Consider the following 14,609-nt stretch of genomic DNA (forward strand, 5'->3'; position numbering starts at 1 on the left):
GATGTGTTCGTCAGTCTTCCGCTAAACCCGCATCTGGTGCGTCGCCTCCTCTTTCCCTGACGAACATTGCTCGCCTTCATCAACTTGTCGCACGAGCGTGCCTTGCTCTGCACATGCGTACGAAGCAAATGCAGTGCCCGAACTAGCTGGTTGACGGTTAAAACTGCAAGTCGCATGTATAGCCCATAGTGTAGCCACTAGTCATGAATGATGATGAAGCTGGCTACATACTTCTCTTTGCTGTGCGGTGTAGGAATAAAGAAGACTGAGAGTAGTGCTGCTCAGTAAGCCTTATAGCTGCACGTGTTTCTAAAGATTCTTGGTGTGGTGGGGTGCCGCGTGACGTGGTGGGGTGTGGCGTGACTTGGTGTGGTGTGGCGGGATGTGGTGTGTTGGGGTGTGTGTGTGTGTGTGTGTGTGTGTGTGTGTGTGTGTGTGTGTGTGTGTGTGTGTGTGTGTGTGTGTGTGTGTGTGTGTGTGTGTGTGTGTGTGTGTGTGTGTGTGTGTGTGTGTGTGTGTGTGTGTGTGTGTGTGTGTGTGTGTGTGTGTGTGTGTGTGTGTGTGTGTGGATGTGATATGTAATGGTAGAAAAAGAAGTTTTTTTCTGATAAAATAGTTGCAATTAGCGCCCGGTCCTGTCTTTCTCACATTTCCTGTGTCCTCTTTGTATGCGCTAAAAATGAACCAGTGCCACAACGCATATTACAGGTCACAGACGCAATAAATTTGTGTGACATGTTGAGTTATAAATTACTGCTTGTCAATACAGTGAATTCAAAGAAAAAAGAAAGAAAGAAATTAAGAAGGAAGGAAAGAAAGAAAAAAAGGAAGAAAGAAGGAAAGAAAAGAAGAAAGAAAGAAAGAAAGAAAGAAAGAAAGAAAGAAAGAAGAAACAAAGAAAGAAAGGAAGAAAGAAAGAAAGAAAGAAGGAAAGAAAGAAAGGAAAGAAAGAAATGGAAGGAAAGCGCATTTCCCTTATATTTTACTTTGTGCCTCACCTGCGCTACGCCTAATTCTCCCAGGGCATGTTCAGTCACTCGTCTGTAAAACGGATTGCATTGGCGGCTCGCGCCATCTGGACTGACGGTTGCTGCTTCGCAACAAGAGATGTTAATTGATTAGAAAATCAATAACTAAAACGGCACAAGAACGTACGCAGTAACGTTCCGTACGCTTGCTTTATATGAGCAAGGTTTGAATGACTGCGCCAAGGGGATGGCCTCCAGTATTCGTTGACTTGAACAGTATCGACTGTCGAAAAAACTGTACCGCATTAACAGACGTGAACCGCAAAAGCGGAAAAGACACACTCACATTGATGACTGATTTTATAAGGAAAAAAGATAAGATGTAGTGAACCAAAAGGGAAGCAGCATGCGCAGAAGCCATCAACATTTAAAAAAACGCGTCTGTTACTGCAGCACATTTTTTTTTCGACAATGCACCTAGACCAACAAGCCCAACTTGCCGCTTCGCTGTTCCTTCATTGTCATCTGGCTGCCAGTCTAGGCGTAGCGGAGCATGTACAGCGTGGAGTTGTCCGTCACACGTTCGAATGGGCACGGTATTGGGGTTTTGCTTTATGGGGGTTTCAAGTCCCAAATCGACTCAGGCTATGAGGGACGCCGTAGTGGAGGGCTTCGGAAATTTCGACCACCTGGGGTTCTTTAACGTGCACTCGCATCGCACAGTACACGAGCCTCTAGAACTTCGCCTGCATCGAAATTCGACCAGCGCTGCCGGGATCGAGCCCGCGTCTTTCGGGTCAGCAGCAGTCGAGCGCCGTAACCACTGAGCCACCGCGACGGCATTGTATTGAGGTACATACACATTGTAGGAACCCCCTTATGCCTCGAGCCGCCACGGTGGCAGAGTGGTTACGACGCTCGGCTGCTGGCCCGAAAGACGCGGGCTCGATCCCGGCCGAGGTGGTAATCGATGGAGGCAAAATCCTAGAGGACCGTGTACTGTGCGATGTCAGTGCACGTTAAAGAACCCCAGGTGGTCGAAATTTGCGGAGCCCTTCACTACGGCGTCTCTCGTAGCCTGAGTCGCTTTGGGACGTTAAACCCCCATAAACCATAAACCAAACCATGGCTCGACGCATAGGACTGCGCTGGTTAGGCTTCGATTGGGAGCGAGCGTGTGCAGCGAATGGGCACGCTACTGCGCATGACCGGCAATTCCATAGCCGGGAGCGCGGTGAACATGGCGGTGAACACGGGCGTAAACGCGGAGGTGGCGTAAACGGCCGGACAAGCGGCTTACCGGGGAAGTTCAGTGTGGGAGCGTTGCCCGTGCGCACCGGGCTGCCTGCGGTCGGGGCCATCCGCTGAGCTAGGCGTCCTGGATCGTGCTTGCGGTAGCCGCGTCTTTCACGGCAGGGCAGCTTCGCTCCACCGGCGACGAGTACCGAGGCGAAGTCGTGCGCGCCATCTGGCGTGAGTGGCTGCGGCGTTCGCAGCCCCGTCACTTGTACGGCGTTGAGCTCAGATTTCGCGCAGTGCGTTGCAGGAATATGTGTTAGCACTGCGTTTGGTCGCGTCGTTTCTCGGAAAGGGTTATCGTTTCATTGTATTGTGAACCAAAGCGATACTTTGTGTGCGTGTGTGCGTGTGAGGTTAGCGAAGCGTTTTGCTGCAGCCGCCATCAATATTAAGGCGAAAGCATTTAATGGCTCATCGTTGTCCGTCCGTCCGTCCGTCCGCGAAATCTGTCACACTATGACGTCATCAACGGCATAATTGCTGTGACCCATATACTCTTAGCAATCACTAAGTAATGGTGTTTAGTAATTATCCATTGATTTGTAATTAGGCATTAATTATTAATTCGTTAAATAAATATAAAAATAAATAAATAAATCAATCAAAAGCATAATAAAAATAAAAATAAAATAAGAAAAATCTAAAAATAACAAGAATTAAAGTAGAAATAAGTAAATAAATTGTATTTAAATATTGCAAAAAATACAAAAAATGAGTATAAATATATGAAGTTAAACATTAAGATAAAAATAAATAAAACAATTACAAGAAGCAGCCGGAGTTGGCGCAGAAAGGCTCTCGCCTGGCGCACTCAATATTCCCTCCACGATAGTGGCGAGTAGTTCGGGCGTTGGAACTTTTTGTGCTAGTTTGAGCGCTTTACTGTTTGAGCACTTGTGCCGCTACATTCGTTGCGTTGGCCATACGTGTGCTATTCTGTTGGTTCGTAATAAACGCGAAAGCCATTTTCCAAATGACGAAGGAAGCGGTCAGAGTGCTTTCAGTTTCGCTTCTGCCACAAGTGCAGCAAGGAAAGCCTTCCCCTGGCCTAGTGTATGGCTCCTGCAGCAAAGCTGGAACTTCGTCGTGCAACATATTTTTTCTCGCAACAAAACAAAAAAGCAATCTTTGCGCGGGAGCGCAAAGCTATATACTTACATAATATAGCTTGACAAAGTTCCTTACCCCGTTCTGACATGAGCATCAAACGACTAAGCGCATTGTAACATATTGGAACACGTGTTAAAAAAAAAGGATGCGCAGTATGTGCAGACCATGTATCTGCCCCATTAACATTACGAGAATGTAGAATACTAAATAATTTTCAAACCACACGCTCCTGTGGGCAATCTTATAGACGGATAACTATTTTCTTACTCTCTGGCATAAAAAAAGACACGCACAGCACGTACATATATTTAACGAAAAGTCATTATACCAAACCATACAAAAGACTAAAGCAAAACAGTAAGCTGGCTAACATACTACCGCATTTTCCCTGCTCCCTTCTTGATTTGCAAACATTGAAGTTTTCGAAACGGCAACAATAAAGAAAACGAATAAAAAACATTCCAGCGGATATATTACGCAGTAGCAACCACTATGGAGAATACTAATTGTGCAGAATTATGTGCATTCCATCTTAGTTAATTCTGTTTCATTTTCTTTTTTTTTGCATACGATGTTTATGTCTGCATTTTGTCATTTCAATAAATTCCAGTTAAGTAGACATGCGTCACTGCAGCGTATTCAGGGCGCTAGCATGAAAAAGAAAAGGTCTAAGCAGTTGTGCAGACGATCATTGAAGCTTGTTTGTGCAGGTGAACACAAACAAAAACTAAAAACAAAACCCAACTTGAGGCCAAGGAACTCCGTGCTTTGCCTCCTACTCGTACAATGAACTGATAGCGATAAGAATCGTTGCTCTCTCCTCCTCGCATCCTTGCACCACAGCTAGATGGCTCATTGTAGTGTTGTAAGAGTAGCAGGACTTGCAAATTAAAGGGGCACTGAGAACAACTGCATCGAATTACTGTTCTCAGAAAAAAAATTGATTCACCACCTCTTTCTTGTGATGTTGACATTTGTCCAGCAGAAAAAGACCCATTTATCGCGGAGAAAATTGCATTTACAGATCTTCCGGCCAGTCGATTCAAACTCATGACGTCATTACCGAAATGGACGAGCTGCCAACGTTTTAAAGTGAATAGCGATGTAGCGCAGCCTCCGAGATTAGCGACAAAACGTCGGTGTCGACCTATGCATTAGCGAAATCGGCCGGTGGTGCGACATCTGTGTTTCGTTTTCTGACCTTTTCTGTTTCACAAAAGTTCCATTTTCGATGACAGTGGTCTCCTTGTGATTATAACGCGGTACCCTATAGATAAACCATGCCGACAAACTTGCAGTTAGTCATCTGTATCCATTTAATGGCGCAGCCGAAACTGGTTATAATGGGCCAAGCATAGAGCTGACTGATGATAGCTGTAGAACAGGAAGAGAATCATTTGTTACTGCTGTGCACACTGTTTTATCAGGTAAGGACGTAATCTTAACGCAAGACACACTGATTAAAGAAAAATGCATTGATCTCTTCGCATATACAAAATGAAACGAACTGCACATAATTGAAACTTTCGCACCTTATTTACCCTAACGAATCCCACGTTACCTTTTCTTTTAGACAAAGCAACTGCTATTGTACATTTGAAAAGCAAAATGTGCTGGCAAATCGACAGCACACCCCATTCTGAATATAGAGAGGGAGAAAAAAACTAGGTTGACCAGGCATATGCCTCCTTGACTACCCTGCACTTCGGAAGGGGGATAGAGGTAGTGAGAGTGAGGAAGTAGCTGACAACGACAGGCTGGAAACAGGTTTTGAATTGCTGAATACATCAAGCCAGAAACAACATCGCTGACGGGAGGTTCGTTTTACGCCAGCTATCGTTGATGAAAGTAACTCAGTAGTTGCGAGCCGTCTAGTATTGATTTATTCAGCATTAGGAAAATCAGTGTACCGGAACATCGTGCCTCACTAAATGAATAATTGTGAAGCGCTATTGGCGGTCCGTTTTAGAGAGAATGGCACAGCCTGTGTTCGTTACACTGAAAACATGTCGATGTTGCCAGCAGCACTACGAACTCCTCGCGGGACCAAATCGTCTTACAGCGAGCCTGTCATAAATATGTCGCTATACTCCAGGTACAGCTGCTTCCATTATGAAAGGGAACGCATTACCCGCATTCAATCAATGATTACTCCCTCAGTATCAGCGAAAGGCTCACGTTTTTTTTTTGTGAATAATTTTCCCCTGCATATGTACAACGCCCGTGAGATAATTTCTACCTTAGCGCAGAAGTAACTTAAGAAATTGTTCTTGAATGCAAATTGACTGTTCTTTTTCATATGAAGCGACCTGTATTTGACAAAAGGATTTGGGTAGGCCAATATTGATGCAGTTATTCCGGATGTTGCTGAATAAAAGTTACTAGTCCGCCCAAGTTGTTGTCTTCAAAGAGGGCTAGTTTAGCGAAGTCACTGATCCCGGTGATCTGTCATACTTCCGAACACTGTATATGTATTTTATTTAATTAAACTGCTCTTAGGAATTCTCTATTGTTCGTATCCTCATTTTTTTTATTTCCCTTCTTTTCCGCGGTATCTTTCTGAACGTCAAACACATCAGAAATGCAGAAGCGAAGAGCGTACAATCTTCAAGCCTGCGCGCTCCCTCTTGGGGCATGAAAAAAAAGCCACAACATCCCGTCCTGAGCTGAGGCAGTGGTGTTGGAATTCTTTCGTATGCAAAAAGCGACCCGCACTCGGCAGCCGCTACCGATCGCACACCTTCCATGAATCCCCAAGCAGTTCTGCAATGATACTCGAGACCTGGACTCTCATCTATACTCGAGTGACGCATAGCAATGCGGAACTGGCTGGGCATGCTCGTGGCTGCGTATCAGTTTCTTCCAAAGGCGGTTGCCTTAGGTGCACCTACGCCGTTTGATCTTACTTGGTATTTGCACAGAAGGCATTATCTTCATCGGGTAGTATACGCGAATGGGAAATGCATGCAGTTGTAGAGGCAGGGTTCAAATTATCGTTTTCAATTCCTAACAATCAAACTAGCAGCACACATGATAAATCCTGTCACTGTTCGAGGGGCGACCGGGCTTTGGCAAACGGGCGAAAAAGCTTGTTTTCACCAACCTTTTTCGTTAAATGTGTTATTTTATAGAAACATTGATTGATTGATTGATTGATTGATTGATTGATTGATTGATTGATTGATTGATTGATTGACTTTAGTGTTCGCAACTAAATACTGCAACAGAATAAAACAACGATAGAAACAAAATGTAGCAATGCTTTTTAATAATAAGCGGAGAATGCCCCTTCGAGATGGAGAGAAGGAGAGAAATATATTTTGATCTGCCACTCAAAAAAAGAAAAGAGCGACAGGTTTCAATCTTGCTTTGAAGAACTCTACCAACACCTGATGGATTCGCGAAGTTCGTGCCTCATACCACTCCTCATCCCCAAAAAGAGCCAAAAAATGTTCCACGCGTTCCGAAGTGAGTTAGAACTGAAGAACAAAAGCAAAGATGGGAACACTGCCAAAAATTCCCGCACCATGCTCGGTCGCTGTTCTTCCTACGTACCTTTTCGCCGGAACCTCTGGAAAGAAATTTGTTGTTCTCCTTTTCGTTCTATTTGTTTATTTGAGCCGGCTCTGACGCGCCGCGCCGAAGAAACATGACATAGTTTGTCGGGGCGCACTCAAGCATTCCCGCAGCACATCTTACAGCGAAAGCGTTTTAGACTATATCGATAGATGGCGGCACTAGGCTCGGCGAACGCAACAGCGAAACCCGCGCGAACGCAAAATAAACGCTTCAAATGCTCTCCTTTTTCGCGGAACGTAACGCTTTCCTCCGGGAGCACTGCATAGATCATCAATAATAAAAAAAAAACTGGGCCACTCCAGACGCGTTGGAGCGATATGGCGTAAGATAAACGGAAAAATAAACAAGAAAGGCACAGGCCCGATGAACAGGACGTAAAAAGAAAGGGGAAACACAGTGTCCTGTATGTGTGTATGTATCGATCCGCAGTTGCGAGAGCGCGCGCGCAGCACTCCCCGCCCCCTGGAAAAGAAAGGTGCGGGTCACGTGGCGCGGCGCGGAAGCTCGATTGGACGGCGCCGGAAGCAGACGAAAATTCGCTCGACTGGCAGACGACGCAGCAAATCAAGATGGCTGCCGCCACCGCCGCCGCAGCTGCTCCCTCAACGATAGCTCGCTCCAGTCGGCTGTGTTTCAGGAGGAACTCGCGCTCGCGCTTTCGGCTCGCGTCTTCGGCGGCGGCGCGCTACGGCTCCCTGCTTTGCTGAACCGCAGCGCGCGAACTGAACAAAGCGTTTTCGCACCGTAAGAGCGGTAGGAGCTTGCGGAACATGCTCTGAAAGCCCGAGAAGCAGCGACGCAACGATCCCCGCACGGCACCATGGCACGACGTCGGACCAGCGAGATCCTGTGGTCGCTGATGACCAGGATCAAGTCTCCGCACAGTTTCCAGGTGCGCAGGTTCTCCGGGACGGCGGAGAACGGCACGGCCGGAGGGAAATCCAAAGCAAAGAAAGGCAACGAGAAGTCGGTTTCTTCGTCTTCGTGCAACGGTGGGCCCAAGTCCGCGTCCCGGGCGCGCCTGTGTCTCATCGTATCGGCGATCGCGCCCGGTTTGACGTTCGGTGTGTTCGTCGTGGTGGGAAACGCCGCCTCCGTGGTGTCTGCAGGTGCCGTCGTACCGTCCCTACTTGTCGCTGCCGTCGCTTCGTTGCTGGCTGGTGAGTTTGTTTGCTATTTTATTAGTTCTTTTTTTCGTTTTACTCTCGTGATTCATCCTTCCCAACGCGCGTGCATGCGGAGCGCGAGGTTTTCTTTCCGAGTCTGCCAACGCCAGCTGTGGGGACGTCACTCGCTCACCTGACACAAATGGGTTAGGAGACGCGAGAAACAAGGCGACGGCGGGAGGCGACGACTTACCATTTGCAATCGTAACGGGAGCTATGAATAATCATGCCGCGATGCAATCACGCTTTGCGGTTGTGTGCAAACGCTAAGCGCGTTGAATACAAAAGCAGTGTCAAATCTCCGCATTGCACTTTCACGTCAAAGCTTGCTTTGACAATGATCCTCGATTCAGACGCGTATCCGGTGCAATTGAAGACTGCATCCATGTTAAGTTCCTCGCTATTATAGTTGTAAGCAGCAGACCCTACATAATCGCATTCGAAGATGCCTGTAGGCTCAAGACAAATGTCTTGGTGCTGTCACTGGCGCCATTAAGAACCAGAAGTGGTAGCACATGTCAGTCATGCGAAAACCAACCCAACTTGACTGGCGGAACAGCATGCTATAATGCTATGTACATAAGATTGTTACGTGCTAACTTTTACGGCACAAGGTGCTGTTTTGATAGCACCGCTTTATAACACTCCCCACGTGGAGAGCATTTCCCGCAACGCGAAGTTAAACAGAGAGGCGGCATCTTTTGATGTCTCCTTCGACATAGTCGTTTGTTTGATTCACTCCATGATTGACATGAACTGAGAATTTGTACTGTAATGACGCGACGTCTTGGACGGTGTCATTTTAATTGCTTTATTTGCTTGTATTCGCATGAGGATGACCATGATAACCAGTGCGCTGGAGGCTCTAAAGAATGGACGGTGTCTGTTTTTGCTGAGAGTAGCGGAGATTCGGTATTGTGAATTCTCCGGAAGGCATGCATTATGCGGTGCTCGTGCGTCGGTAAAAAGAAGAAAAAAAAATCTCGCGCGTCAGTTCCGTGCACACATTTCGTCCATTCTTTTTTTTTGTAGTTGTTTTTGCTTCTTTGCATCTAACCTACCGTTAGGCGCAACACTGCTTTTGCTCTTTAGCGAGTCCCTGTAACTGGGAACATTTATGCACTGCGAGCCACTGCATACCATAAGAGTGACGTATGGGCCGCTTTCATGCATTGCAAAAGCGATGAGTTGCCTGCTTGGCTCTGCACGCTGAAATTCATTTTCTGCGCATACGCACGAAAAATGCACAGTGCTATGCACGCTGACTGGAGCTGGTGTGACGCGGGAGTTGTGAATCGGGGTGTAAGGATATTCCGAACTCGACGCTTAAGTGGCACCTTAGCCAAATAGAGGAGAACAGAGCGAGGTTGAAAATGTCGACAAAGATGAAACAGAAATGGCTTAATGGTCTCGCTCATAGCACTACAAAACGGGACTCCGGCGATCTGTAAGCATGTTGTATAGTGCGCCCTTGGCAACCTGTATATACGCAAGCGTGTGTATATATGTACGTGTGCGCCAGGAAAACCCTACACGCCAAAGAGACCTTCAGCGTAGACAGGCTGCCATCTGTCAGGCATGTGACATCCTTTTGATACGGTGGCGAGCGGCTGTTGTGTCTGGCGACGACACGTCAGTAGCGTTGTCAAGTTGGTGAAAAAAAAAAAGCAATAGAACGCATAGGCCGCTATTGTGAGTGGGCAGAGTAAACAAACCTCACGTGAGCAAAGTGCAGACGAACAATCCGCTGCCGTCAACGGAAGTTTACACCCTATAGCAGCCGGAGGTGCGCTGCCGGCGAAGTATCTCTACGTGCATTTTTTCTCAAGCACATGCACAGGCTTCACTGAGGAGCGCAGTGAGCAGTCAATCCGTCCGTGCAAGCTATATATAGTGCTCCGGATTAACGACTTTGCGGAGGTACTCAATGACACTGCATTTAAATCTATTGGGCACGGCTTTTGACACTGTCAGGTACGTGGCGATCTTCTGCCATTTGCTTGGCACAAAGGTCGCGGTCGCGCGTGGGTGAAGATATCGTGATGTTCGCAGCCCCGCCGTGGTGGCTCAGTGGTTAGGGCACTCGACTACTGATCCGGAGTTCCCGGGTTCGAACCCGACCGCGGCGGCTGCGTTTATATGGAGGAAAAACGCCAAGGCGCCCGTGTGCTGTGCGATGTCAGTGCACGTTAAAGATCCCCAGGTGGTCGAAATTATTCCGGAGCCCTCCACTACGGCACCTCTTCTTCCTTTCTTCTTTCACTCCCTCCTTTATCCCTTCCCTTACGGCGCGGTTCAGGTGTCCAACGATATATGACACAGATACTGCGCCATTTCATTTCCCCCAAAACCAATTATTATTATTATTATTATTATTATTATTATTATTATTATTATTATTATTATTATTATTATTATTATATTCGAAGGTAGTTCGAATATATGTGGCTGGCAAGGTTTCTGCCTCTAACGGCTCGACCTTTCAGACTACTAAAGGCGTTATTTATCACTGAAGGGTAAAAGAAAATACGAGCACGGACCTTTAGAAAATCCAAATCGCAGAAAAATTCAGCCTAAAAATCAGCCGCATTTGCATAGAAACTAGGCAGCGCTACTATAGGCGGTTTCTTTCCGTAGAAGTCTTACTGCAGCGTTAAAGGTTTACGCCGGTTTTGAACGAAGACGCTTCGCCAGTAAGCGCGAAAGTATTCACCTGAGGCTCATGCGAACGGTAAGAGCAGAAGAAGCAAGCCTCTTTCAAGTCAACAGCACCCCGTATAATAATAATAATTGGTTTTGGGGCGAAAGGAAATGGCGCAGTATCTGTCTCATATATCGTTGGACACCTGAACCGCGCCGTAAGGGAAGGTATAAAGGAAGGAGTGAAAGAAGAGAGGAAGAAAGAGGTGCCGTAGTGGAGGGCTCCGGAATAATTTCGACCACCTGGGGATCTTTAACGTGCACTGACATCGCACAGCACACGGGCGCCTTAGCGTTTTTCCTCCATAAAAACGCAGCCGCCGCGGTCGGGTTCGAGCCCGGGAACTCCGGATCAGTAGTCGAGCGCCCTAACCACTGAGCCACCGCGGCGGGGGCACCCCGTACGCAAACCTCGAAAATACGCAAACCTCGAAAATAAATTCAGCCTATTTCCCGCATTACTTCACTAGACATTCCTTTTTTTTTTGGCACAGTGCACGCACAAAAGAATGCACATCTGTGACCCCTTTTCTACTTCTCCGTCTACCGTTTCTGCCGTTCTACTTTCACGTCATTTAACCTCAAACATCGTCGTTATTTTTATTCGTTTTTATGCTCTTCCGACGACACGTCGCCCGCTTAACATAGTCGGCTTCCTTCCGTGCTCAGGTTCATCTCATTCACTCGCCAACACTCTCATCATGAACGACGTTCCACCACCGCAACCGGCTACGTGACGCCAAACTGTTGCTTCATCTCCATGTTACGCATAAAAGCCCGCATAAGCGCCCAATTTTCGCTGAATAAGCACACCTCTGGCATCCCCTATGCAAATAGCAGCAGCCGCCGGTGAAAATCGATACTGCAGATGGTATCGACCCCCGTGTACCTCTGGCCAAGCTCGCATCCCCCCCGTGCCCTTAATTAGGCGCTCTTTGCGTTATTACATGGCTCGCTGATATTCCGTCCGCCACTCGCCTAAGAAGCAATCGCCATTGTTTTCCGCGGTCTTGCGAGGCGGCAGAGACCGTAGTGGGGAATCGTGAACACATCTAGAGAGTCGGAGATGCTTTCTAGGAGATGCTTTCTAGGAGATTCTTCTGGGAGATGCTTTGGATCTTTCGTACAGTAGTGCGCACCTCTTTGCTAATTATGACGACACTGCAGCTGCTATGAGTCGAATTTATTGTGCAAAAGCGGAGCAGGTATCGGCGTGCCTTACCTTTTCATTATTTATTCATTGCAGTACACTGTACAGGGAAGCGGAAAGGGATTGAGCAAATTAAGGCCGCGATGAGTGTTTGATCACGAAACGGCTTTCCGGAGTAGAATTAGTAAAACAACATCTGAAAAAAACGGTCTTGCAGCACAATGACCATTTTGATCATCATCGACATGATCGTGATCAATATAGCAATACTAATCCCCCCCTTTTTCGGCAAGGACCAGATCTCCACCCCACAAGGCCCACGCGCACCACGATCACGTCCCCAGCAGGTCGCTCAGTTTCATGGGCCAGCCGTCACTAATGGATCTGAATTCATTGGCCACAGATGACGTCATTCACATTTCGATTTCAATCTTATGTGCTTTGCTGTCATTTGAGCTCGGCTGTCAGACGAAGAATTACTATTTTTGGAGGCAGAAGGCAGAATGAATAATAATTATAATTGTTCTTGGGGGGAAAGGAAATGGCGCACTATCTGTCTCATATCGTTGGACACCTGAACCGCGCCGTAAGGGAAGGGATATGGGAGGGAGTGAAAGAAGAAAGGAAGAGAGAGGTGCCGTAGTGGAGGGCTCCGGAATAATTTCGACCACCTGGGGATCTTTAACGTGCACTGACATCGCACAGCACACGGGCGCCTTAGCGTTTTCCTCCATAAAAACGCAGCCGCCACGGTCGGGCTCGAACCCGGGAACTCCGGATCAGTAGTCGAGCGCCCTAACCACTGAGCCACCGCGGCGGGTAGGCAGAATGCTTCAAATCTCATTTTCACAAAAAAAAATAAAATCAAAGCGAAACGGCTTCAATCCACGCCAAGAATGAAGTGAGCGGTAATGATAATAAAAAGAATAAATCAGTCTTGGGATACTAGAAAATTACTTCTACGTAAGCAGCGCTTTCTGAACGCGCTGCGAAAGTTAGTCGGGCGTCGCGAAGCCTGCTTATTCTGCGGTGTAGAAATGAAACAGCGTACGAAACCAGCTGCCTCGAAGAAACCTTCCCTCGCATGTTTCGCTCGCCTCTGCTGGTCCTGCAACTAATCTGCTCTGCTTTCATCTTTTGTTTCGCGTTGAGCAATAGAGTTTCTACCGCTCGCTGCCAGATACAACCGACGCAGGAAATGAAACAAGCACCTCAAAGGAAACAGTATGCAAGATAGCACACGAAACACGATATGCACCCGCTCCAGATATGCGTTCTGAACGAGTGCGTATAGGAGAAGCCCCTCTATTCTGGACGGATGAATAGATGGAAGTCAGACTGTCATACCTCAAGATACTAACGAGACGTTTTCCTTTTTTAACTATAAATTCGCGCGCGACTTGGTCGACGCGCCACCTGTCGACATTGCTGCGAAGCTATGCGGCAGTGAGCAGCGGCCAAAGGGAAGGCATGAACGTTTTACTGGCGCATGTACTGTGCATACAAGTTCATGTCTGAATAAAATGATTGATTGATTGATTGATTGATTGATTGATTGATTGATTGATTGATTGATTGATTGATTGATGGATTGATTGATTGATTGATTGATTGATTGATTGCGTGGCGATCGCATCTATCGAATACTCCATCCCCATGAAGCACTAGTCGCATGCTCTTATCGGCGCAGTCGGGACTCCTGTCCAGAGGTGGGCATCTCACCTAAAAAGTCTAAACCTCACCTCAACCTCAAAAAGAATTTGCCGACCTCACTCAACCTCAACCTCATCAGTTGAGGTTGAGGTCTTCTTAGACGCCCTCACCTCACTTTTCCTTAGGCCACCGCTGACCTCAGTCAACCTCACCTCAACCTCAAATTGTGAGATTGAGGTCGGCTGCTCGACCTCAGAAAACAAACAAAAAAGAAAACAAAAAGCGGTTAAGGAGTTTTTAAGTTAAAAACAATTCAGAGAATCCTGTGAGACAGGAAAGCCAAAATGATGATGGTATTATTTAATAAGGTGTGTACAGACACTATTGATGTGCACGCAATAGGAGAAGCTTATAATCTGGGATGAACCCTCAGAGAGTACATGGCCTGCGGGCAGGGGTGTCCCATACGCGGTTACCACCAGTACGTCGGTGAGCACTTTATATGTGTCAATATTTGGCAGCCTTCTTCGTGTATACTTGTTCGCATTGGAACCCTCTCGCTCATTCACGCACGAACCGGCAATTGACAAACACAGCCCTTCTACGCCATCTGCCAGAAATTGGGAGGAGGGGGGAGGTATTCACGATACTCTTTTCAGGCTTGAGAATAGTTAACGAATATAAAGAAACTGGTCGTCGGTGTACTTTCCAATGCGACGATTATGCAGACGCATATCAGTATATTCCGACTTTCTAGCTCCATCCGGCATAGCGAGAATGCTCTTTTCAGTCCTCTGTATGTTGCCTTGGAAAACACTTAACAAGCTGCGACTGTAGTACACCAACAGAGGCACGTTGTATTTATGTCTGTGTAGAAGCGAGCGGCTTCTTTTATTAATCCGAAAACATAAGATGGCTCACTTTAAAGGTCATATCCGCAAAAAAGTGTCCCCAAGAAACGGCGCCATGCGACGTCACGAGCCG

At 47.1% G+C, this 14,609-nt stretch overlaps 1 protein-coding gene across 1 annotated transcript in view; it reads left to right on the top strand.

The window, feature by feature from the left end:
* Positions 1-7,451: 7,451 nt before the first annotated feature.
* LOC144120842 (cationic amino acid transporter 4-like) overlaps positions 7,452-14,609 on the top strand; it is a 151,123-nt gene continuing 143,965 nt past the window's right edge. The window contains exon 1 of the mRNA XM_077653600.1: positions 7,452-8,116. Coding sequence (XP_077509726.1) covers positions 7,777-8,116 — 340 coding nt within the window. The 5' untranslated portion in view covers positions 7,452-7,776. The remainder of the gene's footprint in view (positions 8,117-14,609) is intronic.

Source organism: Amblyomma americanum, chromosome 2 (genome assembly GCF_052857255.1).
Source record: "Amblyomma americanum isolate KBUSLIRL-KWMA chromosome 2, ASM5285725v1, whole genome shotgun sequence".
Classification (NCBI taxonomy): Eukaryota; Metazoa; Arthropoda; class Arachnida; order Ixodida; family Ixodidae; genus Amblyomma; species Amblyomma americanum.